The following is a 15,095-nucleotide window of genomic DNA, read 5'->3' as shown; positions in this document are numbered from 1 at the left end:
TACCTTAAAGCCCAGGACATATATTTTTTTACCACGGAGAATGAGGTCAAGGGTTCGGTTGTGGAAAGGATGAACAGGACTATTAGGGAAAGGCTCTGGCGCTATTTTACTTTCACAGATTCTTACAAATACATTGATGTTATAGACAAATTAATGAAAAGCTACAACGATACCTTTCATACCAGTATTCGTATGAAGCCCAACGAAGTAAACATTGAGAATCAAAAACAAGTCTTAGATGTTTTGTACGGAAGACAAAGACCCAAGCGTCGTGGTTCAAGAGCCAGTCAAATATTCAAATTTAAAGTAGGCGAGCAGGTCCGTATTAGCAAGAGTAAATTGCGGTTTGATAAGGGTTACAAAGCAAATTGGTCGGATGAAATATTTACCATCAACGCTAGAATAGCAAGACCTATTGTCGTGTATAGGATTAAGGATTACAACGGTAAAGTAATAAGGGGGACCTTCTACGAACGGGAGCTGCAAAGAGTGTCAAAGTCACGGGACGAATTATATACGGTGGAGAAGGTGTTAAAAACGCGCAAGAAAAAGGGGAAAAGGGAGTATCTCATACGGTGGAAAGGTTATGGGAGTGATTTCGATAGTTGGGTAGGCCGTCTTCAAAACCGTTAAAAATAGCTCATTCCTAGTACAGCTATCATTTTGATCTGTGAGGAGGAAAGGAAAGGTTATACATTATGGGTTCACAGTTTTACGTCACATTGCCAAGTAATAGTTCCCTGAGTTATTTTCCAGAAAACAAGACATGTCACTATACCACAAAATTGCACAGACCTCTCACGTTGAGCGAAGATTTTGAAGTTGGCCTGGCCGAAATTCAATTTCAGAATACGTGGTATAATTTGAGAGATGAGCAAAACTGGATAAAGATTTACACCCCCGAAGGGACGTCAGACGTACCCGATCTTTGTTTGACGCATTTGTTAAAAGTGCCCACAGGATTCTACAGTTCAGGGGATGAGTTATGTGAAACCATCAATACCATCCTACCAGAGGTTATCCGTGCTAAGACTGGATTCTTCTACAAAAAAAGATCACGTCGATGTTACGTAGAAATAAGAGAACGGTTGGAAATTGTGATATCTTGCTATCTTGCAAGACTATTGGGATTCGACGGGGAATGCCGGCTTGGAGAAACGACAGAAAGCCCTCTGCCAGTCGATGTACACATGCAGTTTCATACATTCTACGTCTATTCGGATATTGTGCAATCTCAACACGTGGGGGATGCAGCCGTCCCACTCCTCAGAACCATTGCCGTTGTACCCAGCAAACGGCATGAAAATATCGTCAGATATTATACAACCCCTCACTACGTCCCCCTGAAGATTCATCATTTTGAAACCATTGAGATTATATTAACCACTGAAACGGGGGAAGTTGTGCCATTCGAGCGTGGGAAAGTCATTGCGAAACTACATTTTCGTGAGCGCTCTTCGAGTTTACCGTGATATTAAAGAGAGAAAGAAATAATTATGGCGCGTATGAAAAATTTGGGACGAATTATCAACAATACTCCTCTTTACGTGAAGCAGCGTGGTATGGGCATCCCCGTTTTCAGAGGAGCCGTTATGCAACGAGGGCATGGGCTTGGAAGTCTTGTGAGAGGATTGTTTCGAACAGCCAGCCCCCTACTCAAAAAAGGGGCAATGGCGCTGGGAAAAGAAGTTTTAAGCACGGGGATGAATATCATGCAGGACACAATGAGTGGACAATCTTTGAAAAGTGTCGCGAAAAGAAACCTTTCCCAAGCAGGAAAACGACTGGCCAGAAAAGCCCTGGATGGTGCCAGAAAGAAAACACAGGCTGGAGGGGGACGTTTCCTTTTAGTTAAAAGGAAACGGCGAGGGAAGAAAACCATCATTCGAGCCAAGAAGTCCCGTGCGAAAAGACGTCGTCTGGATATTTTTGATTAAATCATTCGTAACCTACTTTTCGTTTATATACACCACCATGGCCCTACTTCATGAAAAAAGTGACATCTGTTGCAAGTCTGAATTGGATCTATTTTCAGTCCCCTACACCCAGATGAGTATTGTAAAAGGCCCATGGGTGGAATACCATCCAGTCAGCAACATAACCGATTCGGGCCCCATTGAATTTAACCTGTCTGGAACAGCGGAAGAGTACATGGACCTTTCACAGACTATGGTTCATGTACTAGCTAAAGTAGTCAACCCCGATAACACGGATCTAGCTGCCGATGCCCCAGTCGGACCTATCAATCTATTTCTACCTTCACTTTTCAGCCAAATAGATGTTAAATTGAACGAGACTCTCGTTTCGCAACCATCAAACACAAATGCTTACAGAGCATTTATAGACGTGTTAACCCACTACGGGAACGATACCATGTCATCTCAGTTGACTCAGCAGCTATTTTACAAGGACAATGCGGGGAAATTAGATGCGGTGAACCCTTTACTGCCTGAGGGAGAAGTGAACCACGGGTTGAAAAAGAGACACGGATTCACGAGTGAGAGTAAAACGGTATCGTTATTAGGGCCTTTGTACGGGGACATCTTTTTCCAAGAGAGGCTCATGCTTCCAGGCGTGGACGTTAACATCAAACTCAATAGAACCAAAGATGCATTTTGCCTCCTCACTTCACATCCTACGTTAAAGTACAAGGTCATGATTGAGAAGGCTACCCTCTACGTTAGAAAAGTGAAAGTCAACCCCTCCGTGATGCTGTCACACGCCAAAGGATTGGAGAGTTCTCCGGCCAAGTATCCCATCAACAAAGTGGACGTGCGTTCCTTCACTATACCCGCTGGAAATATGTCCCTTAATAAAGACAATCTCTTTCTGGGACAGATTCCTAATCGTATTATCATAGGATTTGTGGATAATGACGCTTACAATGGGAGCTATAGGAAAAACCCTTATAACTTTAAGCATTATAATTTGAACTATATTTCGATCACCGTAGATGGAGAGCCCCTGCCCATGAGGCCCATGCGGCCCTGCTTTGAAGAAGGAAAGAGTCAGAATTATATAGAGGCATACAACACGCTCTTTTTGGGGACGAGTCGTTTATTTTCAGACCGTGGAATAGCTATAAATAGGGAAGAATATGCTCAAGGATACACACTGTATGCGTTTGATCTCACCCCTGATTTAAGCGATGGGTGTCATTTGAATTTGATAAAGGAAGGGAACGTTCGTCTTGAAGCAGGATTTGATGTAGCTTTACCCAATACCCTGAACTGTATCGTATACTCTGAATCACAAGGCCTTATTCAGATTGATAGAAGTAGGAACGTCATCAACGATTTCAAAGGTTGAGAACCCTAACACTAGCCCCTCCGAGGACCCTAAGTATTAAGGGGTGACCATGGACACGCTTCAAATTGATCACGTGCTCAAGAATCATCCAGCCACCAAGGATTACTTCGAAGGAGTTTTTGCACTGGACGAAATACCCCGTGTTTTAACAAAGAACAAATACTGTTACATTTTTAATAGCGATACTCGCGACAAACCAGGCTCGCATTGGCTTGCATTTTATTATAACGGTAGCCGAGGTGAATTTTTCGACTCTTACGGGAATTCACCTTCATTCTATAGCCAGGACTTTAAAGAATTCTTGGATAAACATATTAAAACTTGGGACTTTAATACAAAAAGATTCCAGGGAACGTTCTCTACAGTGTGTGGACAGTATTGTATCTATTATTTGATTAAAAGATGCGAAGGAAAGGGACTGAGAAATGTTGCGAATGTCTTTAGTCACGATTTAAATAAAAACGATAGAAAGGTCAACACTTGGTTTAATCAGAAATATAATTCATCATTTCCTACGCATGACTTAAAGTTCACTCTTTCACAGATTGCACAAAGTTTTGAATATCGGGAAGTTAATGCTTAATCATCGCTGTTATTAATATTAATATTATTTATGAGTATTATTTTAGAATTCAAGTTCATCTCTTACTGTCTCTCTCTCTGTCTCTCTCTCTCTCTCTCTCTCTATCTCTTACTGTCTAACTTTCTCACTTTCTCACCTCTCTCTCTCTCTCTCTTTTTCTATCTAACTCTCTCACTCTCTCTCTCTCTCTCTCTACTCATTCAGTCTACCACTCGCTATATCAAATACGCTTTCTTCTGTACTTGCATGTACACAGACATAAGACAATTAAATGCGATAATATACATTGTAAACATGTCTTTTAATAATGAATAAAGAGTTACATCAAATCAATATTTCATTTGTGAAAATGTCTATTTTCTTTCGTGTCTATATACAGCAGGTTTCTTAAGAATTATTTAGTTCTTCTAAATTTACGTTGATTAAGTTAAATTCTTTTAGGGAGAACAATTCTCTACCCTCTAAAAGGCTTCGTGAGATAAAAAATAAATAATCATCTATACTACGATTTAAATAATTCTATATACATTACATAGGTATATCGTTTACTTTTTGAATTTGTTTCATACTAGGATGAATTTACTCCCCCTAAATAGAGTTCACGTATATACACTTACGATTATTCTAAAGCTATATAAACTAACGAGGGAAAAAACACACCATGAAGGACTATTTACATCTCCATGAAATTTAGTCTTACGAACGGAGAAATGAATTGTATCTCTATAATTATATACATACAAAAAAACACTTTAAACATCATCATACAACATAGTCCTAAATATAAAAAGAAATATAAAAAATTACAACTCCTCTACAACTAACAACAAAACGCATACAGAATCTAGTTTGCATTATCATGCGATACTATGCCAGGCTGACATTGGTGTCTATATTAACATATCTATAGATCAATGATTTGCTCAAATGACCGTTTTGCCATTTGGCCGTTTGCCCGTTTTACCACGGGAGTATGGATGACTGAAACCATTACGCATCATCTAAAAATGCATCCACTTTTGGGATAAAGGATCAATGTTAGACTTTCTTTCACGTTCTTTTAGGGGTCTAGTACTATTTACAAATGTACCAGGTCCTGCTCGTGTGGCTACCTTTTCATTACGATCTACCAGACTCTCCTCCTCCTTCTCCTCCTCCATGCCGTCCAGCCGCTTCCATCGTTGAAGGTCTTGTCTTCTTTTAGGGTTACTCAATAAAGTCTCTGGAACATTCATCTCAGCCAGAATCCGCATAAATTGTTCACTACCGCTAGGTACGTAGCCTCGTCGTTCGCGGAAGATGTCGTACATTAAATCACAAAGATTGCTCCCTTTGACGGGTCTCCCATGAATGACAAGTTGACCGGCTGAAGTCCATCCAATGGTAGGATTTATCTTTAACTTTTGAATAAGTTGGTGAGCACGGTTTACGAAAGACTTGGGAATATGTTGTATAATTTCGAGTTCAATGGGATCGGACTGCTCACGGTCCTTCACAGCTGGGCTCTCCACTTCCATCCCGTCTTTGATGTCTAGGGGTTGAACATCTCGAACCTCTATGGGTAAGGGTTTCCTTAAATTGTCCGACGTCTTTAGAAATGTTTGTAAATATTGAGAATACATGGTTGCTTTATCATGAACGTTCAAGTCCTTCCTGTCCAGAATCGTGCGCATCTTCTCGTCAAGTTCATCCAACGGGTGGTGTGTAGACGTAGAGGGACCCCCTTGTAAAGATTGTAGCATGGTGGGTGGAATGAGCACCATTTTACGGGCATGGTCCATGATTCCTGTCCGTTATTATCTCTTACCCGTGAAAGCGTTGGCGATTGCCCCCACAGCTGGGACAACAAGTCTCATTAACAACGGTAGAAGAAAACCTCCGCGTTGATTGAGGAGCTTCTTTCTCTCCCTGAGAGAGGTTCGGCGATCAGAAAGCTTCCTCAGCTTATGTTTGTGTTTGGAGAGTGAACGCTTGTGAGAAGGTGAAAGTTTGATGTTACCGTTTATAACGTTGACGATGCATTCACAGATAGCATCTACGAGTCCTTTGTCGGCTGTTTTCAATAATGCCTGTCGCTGCTTGGCGGTGCAATGGGCCAGGGTCTTGAGAAGAACAGCGTGTGTCCTGACGCGACGGGACATCTTCAGATAATAATGAAGCTCCGGTGTGAAATGTTCATTTATACTTTCGGAATGTAGGTAAACTGCGTTTCTCCCGGGAAGATGTTGGTTCTTAAACGGAAGTTCTCGGGTGTGTCTGGTTTTAGATCGATGAAAAGGTAGCCGTATTTTCCTTTGGTGGCATCGGTGTAAGCTTCTTGAAAATATTTAACACGACCGGGATACATCTGCTTTGCTAAACACGATATTTGCATTTTATCTCTACAATTTTTAAATAAACAATAGTATTGGGTATTGAGTGAAATTGCCCTCGACTCTTTTCCCTTATGAAATAAATTCTGGCTGATATAAATAACACTGGCGTTTCTATGATGACACCCCTTCGTGAACAACGCAGCAACCTTTTTACTATCACCCGCAACATCCATCAGATCATCGATAATAAAGAGCGTGGGTTTCGCATTATCCGTAAATTCATAGAAATCTTCGGGTAAATTTTCGTGAAATTCTATGTTTGGAATAGTATTCATCATCGTGGAATATTCTTTTTGAAATTCACCGTAAAACCATACTATCCTTTGTGGGGTTTGATCAAACATAGAGGGAATAAGTTTCAATAGTTTCCTCACGAAAACAGTTTTACCCGAAAAGGTAGGACCGACAACACACATGGTGAAAGGATGCCTCAGTCGAACATCCATGCTATAAAAATAAATAATGGTTAATAATGACAGAAAAAAACAACACCAAAACAGTCGTAAGTGAACTTAACGTAACTTTACAGTAAGAGATGTGGGTTTGATAATTTCTTATACATTAACAATAATATCATAGAAAATCATTACCTAATACATTCAAATGTAAAAAGAAAAAAATAGAAGACCGCTTAAAAAAAGCGATATCGTTCAGTCTACAGAAAATGAACTACTGAAGCTTTCTTCGGGAAAAGAAGCATTTAAATACGACCACGGCATTGTAGTATTGCCATCGACTTGCCTCACGAGTAATATATCGAGAGAAAAGCTCGCAAAGAAAATAAATACTAAAAGGACAACGATTAGAAAATTCATACGGAATGTATTCTGAGGAATACGCCTGACAAAGTCCCGTCGCATACGGCGAAAATTCGAACTATCCATCTTTAAATAATCTTTGAAAAATAACAACCTCTCCGTGCAAAGGTTTACGGTAAAATGAAATTGAAAGGTCTGAACGAGGGATAAATACCTCATTTTATATTTACTGTATGTCCTCGTGACCGTAGGGCAATGTTTTGACGCCATCATCCCCCACTCGAACCCTTTTAGTGAAAACTACTCTATAATCTTTCTTTCGTTGAACCGTATGAATGGTCTTGGATGCGACATCCCGTACGATTCTGGATTCATGAATCGTTCGTTTGCTATTTTCACTACATTGAATCAGTTCTTTTAACGTGTCATGGTTTATTATTAATGAATTTGCATCGTTCAGGGTAAAACCCCGCACTTTGCACACGGCGTTCCCCTTGTTTGTTTTGTAACTGTAATTCTTAGGACCTGCACAGACCCATGTATCGATAAATTCTTCATGAGCAGGGTCAATTTCATCGGTTAAATCACCTAGATAATTACCCGTCTTGGGATCAAAGGGTTCGAGCGAAGGGTTCGTCCTAAATACTATACTGTCTGTATCATGGTATAACACTCTGTCATCCAGCTTCTCAAGAACCGAATATAGTTTCAGCCTTGCCATAGCTGTAGTGAAACTAGCGATGATGACGTTGGTATTCACATTCTGGTCTACGAAACCTTCGGCATTGGTGAAATTGAGCTGTAACAGCTCGTTAAGAACGAGAATATCATGTACTATCACCGTTTCGTCATTTAATTGTTTCAGCAATTCTGCCGCGGTACTCAAATAGAGGGTCTGTCTTAGATTATTACGTTGGGCGAACTTCCCCCAAAGGACATTGATGATCATTTTAGCGATAGCACGAAGACCGGGATTTTTCATTATTTTCTTAGGGTCCAGTAAGATTCCTTCGTGCTCGTAATACTCTTTAACATATTGTTCTCGTTCAGCGGGTGTCTTAGCATCGACGGGATATCCCGACGCCTCCTGTTTCAATTTCATGACAGCCTCGATATAGCCCGTAAAAAGTCCTCCTGAGTGCATTTCTTCATTGTATTGGGAGTAACGATCAAACTGCCACACCTCGGTTATTTTCAAATCATAATAACCCTTTTCCAAAGCTTTTTTCAGCTCTTCGGATACCCACACGCCTTTCAGTTTCCGCTCGCTGTCTGAATGCGTACATTGTTTTTGGTTGAGCGCATCTGCGCATGCGCCACACAGAGGGAAGGTTAGCTTGTCGGAGGAACGGTATGGGAGGACGGGATGGTATAGGTTTCTAGGAGGAGTTATCTCGCACTGGATGAGGCCAAAGATTTGATCGACAGGTGGGAAATTTGAATGTAGAATTCTCGGATGACCGACTGGATATTTCCCAAACTTATTAATGTAGGGGTAGAGACTCGTGAAATCGTAATATAATATTTGTTCGTCCGGTTGAGCTTTGTAATACAAAGAGCAACCGTCGGTACGACCCCCAAAAAATGAATCCCTTGGGTTTAGTGGATTTTTGAAAGTTTCTTTTAGATCTTCAATTATAGGCATCACCGTTGGCTCAATCCTCTCCCTATTCCAGTCGTGTTCCCATACCGTGGTCACGTTGTAGCCTGCATTCTCCAAAAGTTGTACCCTATGCATTGCCTCGTTGTATAGTACTCCCATTTTTTTATTACAACGCCGATTGACGGTATCGGATTTATAGCACACTTCACATCCATGAAAGTAACACCCTAAAAATTCAAAGATGTGTTTCTCATCCCCTACCTCTGCGTAGCCATCGACATAGCGCCCGTGAACTTTACGCTCGCCGCCATTGAAAGCATGCCGTATTTCTATCCCTAACTCTTGGGCCTTGTAATGCAACCATTCCCCCGCTTTGACCGAATGGCGCTTAGGATTGGTGTATCCATCGGAGGGGATGAGCGCGATGGTGTCTGGTTTTAAATAATTTGTGCGAAAGAGGAGGTTGCATGCACTCGGCAGAGTGAGACACCGTAGAAAGGGGTCTATACCCTCCTCATTCGTTTTGGTTTTACTGATTTCTTTGAAGTGTTTCCTGAATATTTTGCAGCTCTTATGTAAAATGTTAACATCACTTTCACAGTACTCTTTAATTTCATGCTGGAAATTAAAGACGTAGTCTTTGGGCATGCTGTCGTACCATTCATTGAACTCCTGGAGGACATTTTTCATCATACTATTTGTACCGTAGTACTTTTTGTCTGGGAGGGGACCTACATAGTTTTCATTTTCCTCTTTATTGAACAAATGAGGGAAGAAACCTTTTTTCATTCCTTCGATGCCAAACGTTTTGGGTAATTTTGCTAGCCCCATCTGAAAGAAATTGAGACTGTCTTTGACGACGATTTGAGGGTCTTTTGTACGTAGGCTCATGATCTTCCCCCCATTCATGATCACTTCAGGGATGATCCCTTGACTAATCAAATGATTGAGGAGAAAATAAGAGTCGTACGCCTTGCTGTTGTGTGCAATGGCCACGGCACCAGCGTGACTTTCGGAAAATAGCCAATCACAAAATTTGTCTAAAGTGTCCTTCCCTTGAAAAGTTATCCCCCTCTTCCCATGACGGTCACAAAATGGACAATGGTTATCCCCAGATTGAAGGGTTGGACCATCCATACAATTGGTACATTCCCACGTAGCGTGGACGAGATTGGGAACATGCGATCCCGTGTTTTGGGTACACTCAAAGTCAAAAAAGATGTAAAGTTGACCCGGGTCGGGTATCTCATGTTCCTCCGCAGACTTTTTGTCTTTGGATTTTTGTTTCTTTTTTAGTTTCTTCTTCTTCATGTTCGCAAATATTTCCATCATTGTTGCTTCTTTCTCGGAAGGAACGTAATAGGGGCTCTCTTTTGTCACTTTCATATAACAGTCATGGGTGGGGCCATCTACATAGTCTTTACATGTTCTGCAAAATATTTGGGAACACTCGTGATCATCCACCCTCCCATGGAATACATCTTTATCAAATACGCGCTCGCATTTTGGGCATTTGTTTTTGGTATTGCAAGCCGTAGAGTTGTTGAAGGGGGTAACGCTATGCAACTGAAAGCAGCGCTCCGTTAGAAAGGTCATATGACATTCTAAACATGTGCGAGGTGAGCGCTTGGCTCGATCGTTACGATCGCAATCATCGGAAAAGCAATCAGGACACGTTTCACAACATTCGTGATACCGAGGGTCATTGAATACTTCTAAACATTTCTTACAATAGTTCTTAGCACACAGAAATGCCGACATGTTTTTAATGACATTGTAATGCGACGATTCTGTCAGATACAAGTACAACGTTTTTTCAGCGGGGGGACCGGCATATATCATCGCGTGTCTTTTGCGACCTCTATAGATGACTAACCTATACTCGGGGTGTAATACCTCTTGAAATCTGGCATAATGCGTGGAATCCACTTCACCTACTTCAACACCCGCCAGTTCATGGAGTTTTGCAGCTTCCTTTTGCAATCTCGCTGTTGGTTCTCTGTCGGTGCGAGACCATTGCTTGTATTTAATATTGTTATTTGCATAATACCTCGCAATAACTAGCGCATTCGCAAAGCAGGTTTTGTCCGCCTTACTCGAGGGTATGGTGATGATGGACCTTTTACGAAGGGATGCCTCACCATCTCTCAAACCATCCATTTTACGTACATAGCCACCCACGGGGTTGAGGACATGATGGAACCTGATTGTGAAACCAGGTTTCAAAATAAAGTCTTGATTGCTATTCAGGACACGCTCTATGCGTTCGAGAATAGCGTTAATGTCAAAGTCCTTAATCATAGCCCATGGAAACCCAATCGGAACGTTCAACTGCTCAGACACTAATACTAATCGTACAAAATCCCTTTCCGATGTATCTCTCAAAAGAAGGGTTCTCAATTCATCGAGGGAAGATTCGATGTAATAAAGGACATCACAGATCGAAGTACAATTTTGAATGTCACCCACAAAATCGTACCAGGATTCACGAACCCCAAACCGTTTTGAAATCCGAGAATCAACAAATTGCCATCTGGGTGCGTTTAATAATTCTTCGTCCTCAATGGAGGAGTCTTCATGAACAATGTTTGGACCGGATGACTCATCATTTTGAAGGTCATTAGTGGGTAGATGATTTGACTTTGTTTTACGTTTACCACCCTTTGTTTTATCAATCGTCTCTGGATTAGAATTTATTTTCATACCACCCCTTTGAACAGTTCTTGTTGATTCTCGGATTTGAATTTCAGCTTCTTCCTCCTCGTCCGATGAGAAAAAATAATTGACATGGGGTGGAGGTACATGGCTCGAAACATAATCTGTACCGGGACCCGTATGGTGGGCAGGGGCTGGAATATCCCAGTCAGCATTGAACCTAGCCCGTTCACCCTCTACGTTTGAACGTTCCGGCTGGATTTCTATGGGCTGTGGTGAATCAAGGACCTTACGCTTTGAACGCTTTAGTCTATTGGTTTTGTTTTTTGTTTTGGTACTCAATTTAGACTTTTTTGATTTTGAATCGCAAACCTTTTTGAAAGAGGGAGCTTGGCGCCGCTTTTGACCTCTACCCGTCTTGGGATTTGTAATAACAAAATCCTCATCATCGGACCAATTCCTATTTTCGATATCGGAAGCTGCATGAACTCCATGGCTAGCGAGGTTACACTTAGTACCCACATCTCTTACTAAAGTATTTGAAGTTACGTTAGGTTCACTTACCGTTGCTGATGTTGCTGCATTATCTTCCGTTGAAGGATGTATTGCGGGTGAACGTTGAGCAAGACCTCGAACCCCATCAATGGTTCTGTTAACTACAGGTTGTATTTGGGAGGGAGTAAAGTTGTATAAAGTGGTGAGTATATTTTCAAGATTTTCTCGAAGTAGGTTGCTGCGTTGCGTCGACGATTGGGGCGTTAGATCAGCCATTCTAACTCTACAGATGTAATGGTTTCAGTCACCCCTCATAACCCAACCCAAGAGTTGAAAAATATGAGTGGTTAGATGCTATATTTTAGGGGGTATTTATACCTAAAACTCCACACAAGATTCTTTAGAGGGTCTAAGTGTATAAACAGTTCAATGTTTATACCACTGATAGAGGCATTACGCCTTCATTTTCAAGTTCAAGTGGTCAATATTTATGCCAAGGATAGAGGCAGTGCGGCTTCATTTTAAAAATGTCTTAATGGAGTTCTATTTGGATTTTATCGCTGAAGACAATAGTACTTTGTCTAGGTCTATTAACTCGGGAGGGCTTCTTGAGGGTTTCTTCATCCTCCCGCCTCCCCTCTGAAACAATAGTTGTTGACACGCCTCGGTCTTGGAGAAACTGTGATTCATCCTCTAAGGGTAATCAACCATGTTTACGCAGATAGAGGCATCACGGGTTCCTTTTCAAGTTCAAGTGGTCAATATTTATGCCAAGGATAGAGGCAGTGCGGCTTCATTTTAAAAATGTCTTAATGGAGTTCTATTTGGATTTTATCGCTGAAGACAATAGTACTTTGGCTAGGTCTATTAACTCGGGAGGGCTTCTTGAGGGTTTCTTCATCCTCCCGCCTCCCCTCTGAAACAATAGTTGTTGACACGCCTCGGTCTTGGAGAAACTGTGATTCATCCTCTAATGGTAATCAACCATGTTTACGCAGATAGTGGCATCACGGGTTCCTTTTCAACTTCAACTGGTCAATATTTATGCCAAGGATAGAGGCAGTGCGGCTTCATTTTAAAAATGTCTTAATGGAGTTCTATTTGGATTTTATCGTTGAAGACAATAGTACTTTGGCTAGGTCTATTAACTCGGGAGGGCTTCTTGAGGGTTTCTTCATCCTCCCGCCTCCCCTCTGAAACAATAATTGTTGACACGCCCCGGTCTTGAAGGGGTAGGGATTTATCATTGATAATGAAGTATGTTTACGAAGGGTGATACGACTTGATGACTGGTCTTTATTCTAGTGATTGGGGTTTGGTAAAATATTGGTCGGATTTTACACTCACTCTAATAACCCTTACATTTTCCTTGTACCGCCTTGTGGACGTTTAGTCTTTCCCTGCACAATGCTTGGAATTCTGCCATGGTCAAAGTCAACCCCTTTTTGGTTGGTAGGATTTCTTTGTTTTTCACAAAATATTCTCTGACATCCACGTACACGCGTTTACGGAATGTCTTTACCACGAGATATTTTGGACGGTCCTTCTTCAAGCTGATTGGGCATTTGAAGAGCACTTCCGATTCCACGTCGTCGTCTTTGTCTTCTGGTTTTACAGTCCAGCCCATCTTTACCTCCTCGTCTTTTCCAGCGTGGTAGGGGTTGGATGATTTCAGCTTTCTGTCAGAGGGCTCCGCCCCTTCTTTTTGCTGATCGTTTTCTCTATCCTGGTTTCGGTAATGCTGTGTTTCCGTGTAGGCTTGTTCATCGGCTATAAACAAAGGATTTTCAGAATACATCGAATCTGCCTCGTGTCGATCTTCTCCTCTCCTGTCTGGGGGCGACACTAGGGGTGTGTCATAGGTGTTATTATAATATCCAGCCATAATGCGTCTCCCCTCGTTGTAATTCGTCTACCCTCGATGTAATTTTCTCTTCGTAGTTGTGGATGCCTTCGCTGGTTTGATGAAAAGGGCATTTCTTCTCCCCATTTTATAGCTTTTCCCTCGATTTTCCCCCTTTTGTTTTACTCCTTTTCCTGCCCCGTCACGTCCCTGCACGTCCAGGCCTGCCGACCCTCCCCCATTTCGCAATCCTGACGCAATACTATGACGTCATGGTTGGTTATAGAGCATGACGTCATCTCCATGACGTCATGTTCATGACGTCGTTGGTGTGACGTCATCCATGTCTTTAATCTTAATTTATTCATAATTTATGCATATTTATGGATCCATATTCATATCTATACTTCATACACGTTATGGATTTACATATTTCATATTTCATATCATAATTCATAATTCATAAAACAAATAATAAAGTTATGACTCCATAGACATCCTTATACTACTCACATATGATTTCATTAAAAGAGGGGGAAAAAATGGGGACAAAATTATACTAAAATAAAAATAGTAACTTTTACAATGGATCCTGAAGTTGTCTCTCATCTACGAAGAGAACGTGAGTGACAAAGTTATTCTGACTGAAACTGTAACTTTGTCTATAAGACTTAGCATCATGGTTATTTTATTTCTCCATTTTTTTATCTGTTAATTGGAGAAAGATTTCTCAGAGGTTATAGGGATATGGTAGATGAAGAAAACTGTATTTATGCTGGGGATGTAGATCTTCCAAGGTAATTGTCGCACATGTCTTCTTATAAATGAATAAATATGGAAATGGAATGATTGAAAGTGCAGCTGCATGCTTGAATTCTTTAGAAGCAGTGTTCGGAATTGATTCTTTTTCACTTTTTTTCCTGCTAGGTTGCAGTCGCCTGTATGGCAATAACAGCACCATTAAAAAGGAATGTTTGCATATAATGATATACAGCATCTCTCTTCATTTATATATCTCTGTGCCTCTCCATTCTACTCCTCTCTGCATTCATAGACAGCAATGAATGCTGTTGCAGTTGTTATGTAAAGATATGGGAATTCTCGTTAATTTACAGGTTTTGTGTTCAAACAGATTTGGTAATTCGTTTTAATAGAGAGAGGGAGTGAAGGAGTACGTTGTCTTATACCCCATTCACAGTGGCCTCAAACACCGCGACAGCAGCGGGACTGTCCCGCTGCTGTCGCGGTCTTGTCTTCAGTGTGAAGGCTCGGACCCGTTATAAACTATCGCGGGATAACACCGCCTCGCGATAACGCCGCGACAAACTATCGCTAGGTTCGCCTAGCTACAGCAGCGGGACAGTCCCGCTGCTGTCGCGGTGTTTACTCAGTGTGAAGGCTCTCCTCTATAACACCGCGACAAACACGTGTGATTTGTTTACTTACCTATCACTGACCTCTTTTCTCCAGCAAT

General features: G+C 41.4%; 2 protein-coding genes across 2 annotated transcripts in view; one reads left to right on the top strand and one right to left on the bottom strand.

Moving 5' to 3' along the window:
- Positions 1 to 15,095, top strand: part of LOC592711 (sodium-coupled monocarboxylate transporter 1) — a 42,632-nt gene that overhangs the window by 3,500 nt on the left and 24,037 nt on the right. The gene's annotated exons all lie outside the window — the stretch shown is intronic.
- LOC105446895 lies at positions 4,175 to 13,825 on the bottom strand. The gene is made up of 2 exons (XM_011684291.2): positions 13,141 to 13,825; positions 4,175 to 11,939 (listed from the first exon to the last, which is right to left on the bottom strand). Exons 1-2 carry the CDS (start codon positions 13,661 to 13,663, stop codon positions 7,252 to 7,254), a joined length of 5,211 nt encoding a protein of 1,736 aa, XP_011682593.2. The 5' UTR covers positions 13,664 to 13,825; the 3' UTR covers positions 4,175 to 7,251.

Source organism: Strongylocentrotus purpuratus, unplaced genomic scaffold (assembly GCF_000002235.5).
Source record: "Strongylocentrotus purpuratus isolate Spur 01 unplaced genomic scaffold, Spur_5.0 spur5_scaffold_5, whole genome shotgun sequence".
Lineage (NCBI taxonomy): Eukaryota > Metazoa > Echinodermata > Echinoidea > Camarodonta > Strongylocentrotidae > Strongylocentrotus > Strongylocentrotus purpuratus.
Note: the sequence above shows the minus strand (reverse complement) of the source record. Positions and strands in the feature narration are given on the sequence as shown.

Excerpts from the sequence above, each read along its gene's own strand:
- LOC105446895 (XM_011684291.2), bottom strand. The coding sequence starts at position 13,663 with ATGGCTGGATATTATAATAACACCTATGACACACCCCTAGTGTCGCCC. Across the intron at positions 11,940-13,140 it reads CAAGGCGGTACAAGGAAAAT|TTAACAGAACCATTGATGGG; the intron begins GTAAGGGTTATT and ends TACAACCTGTAG.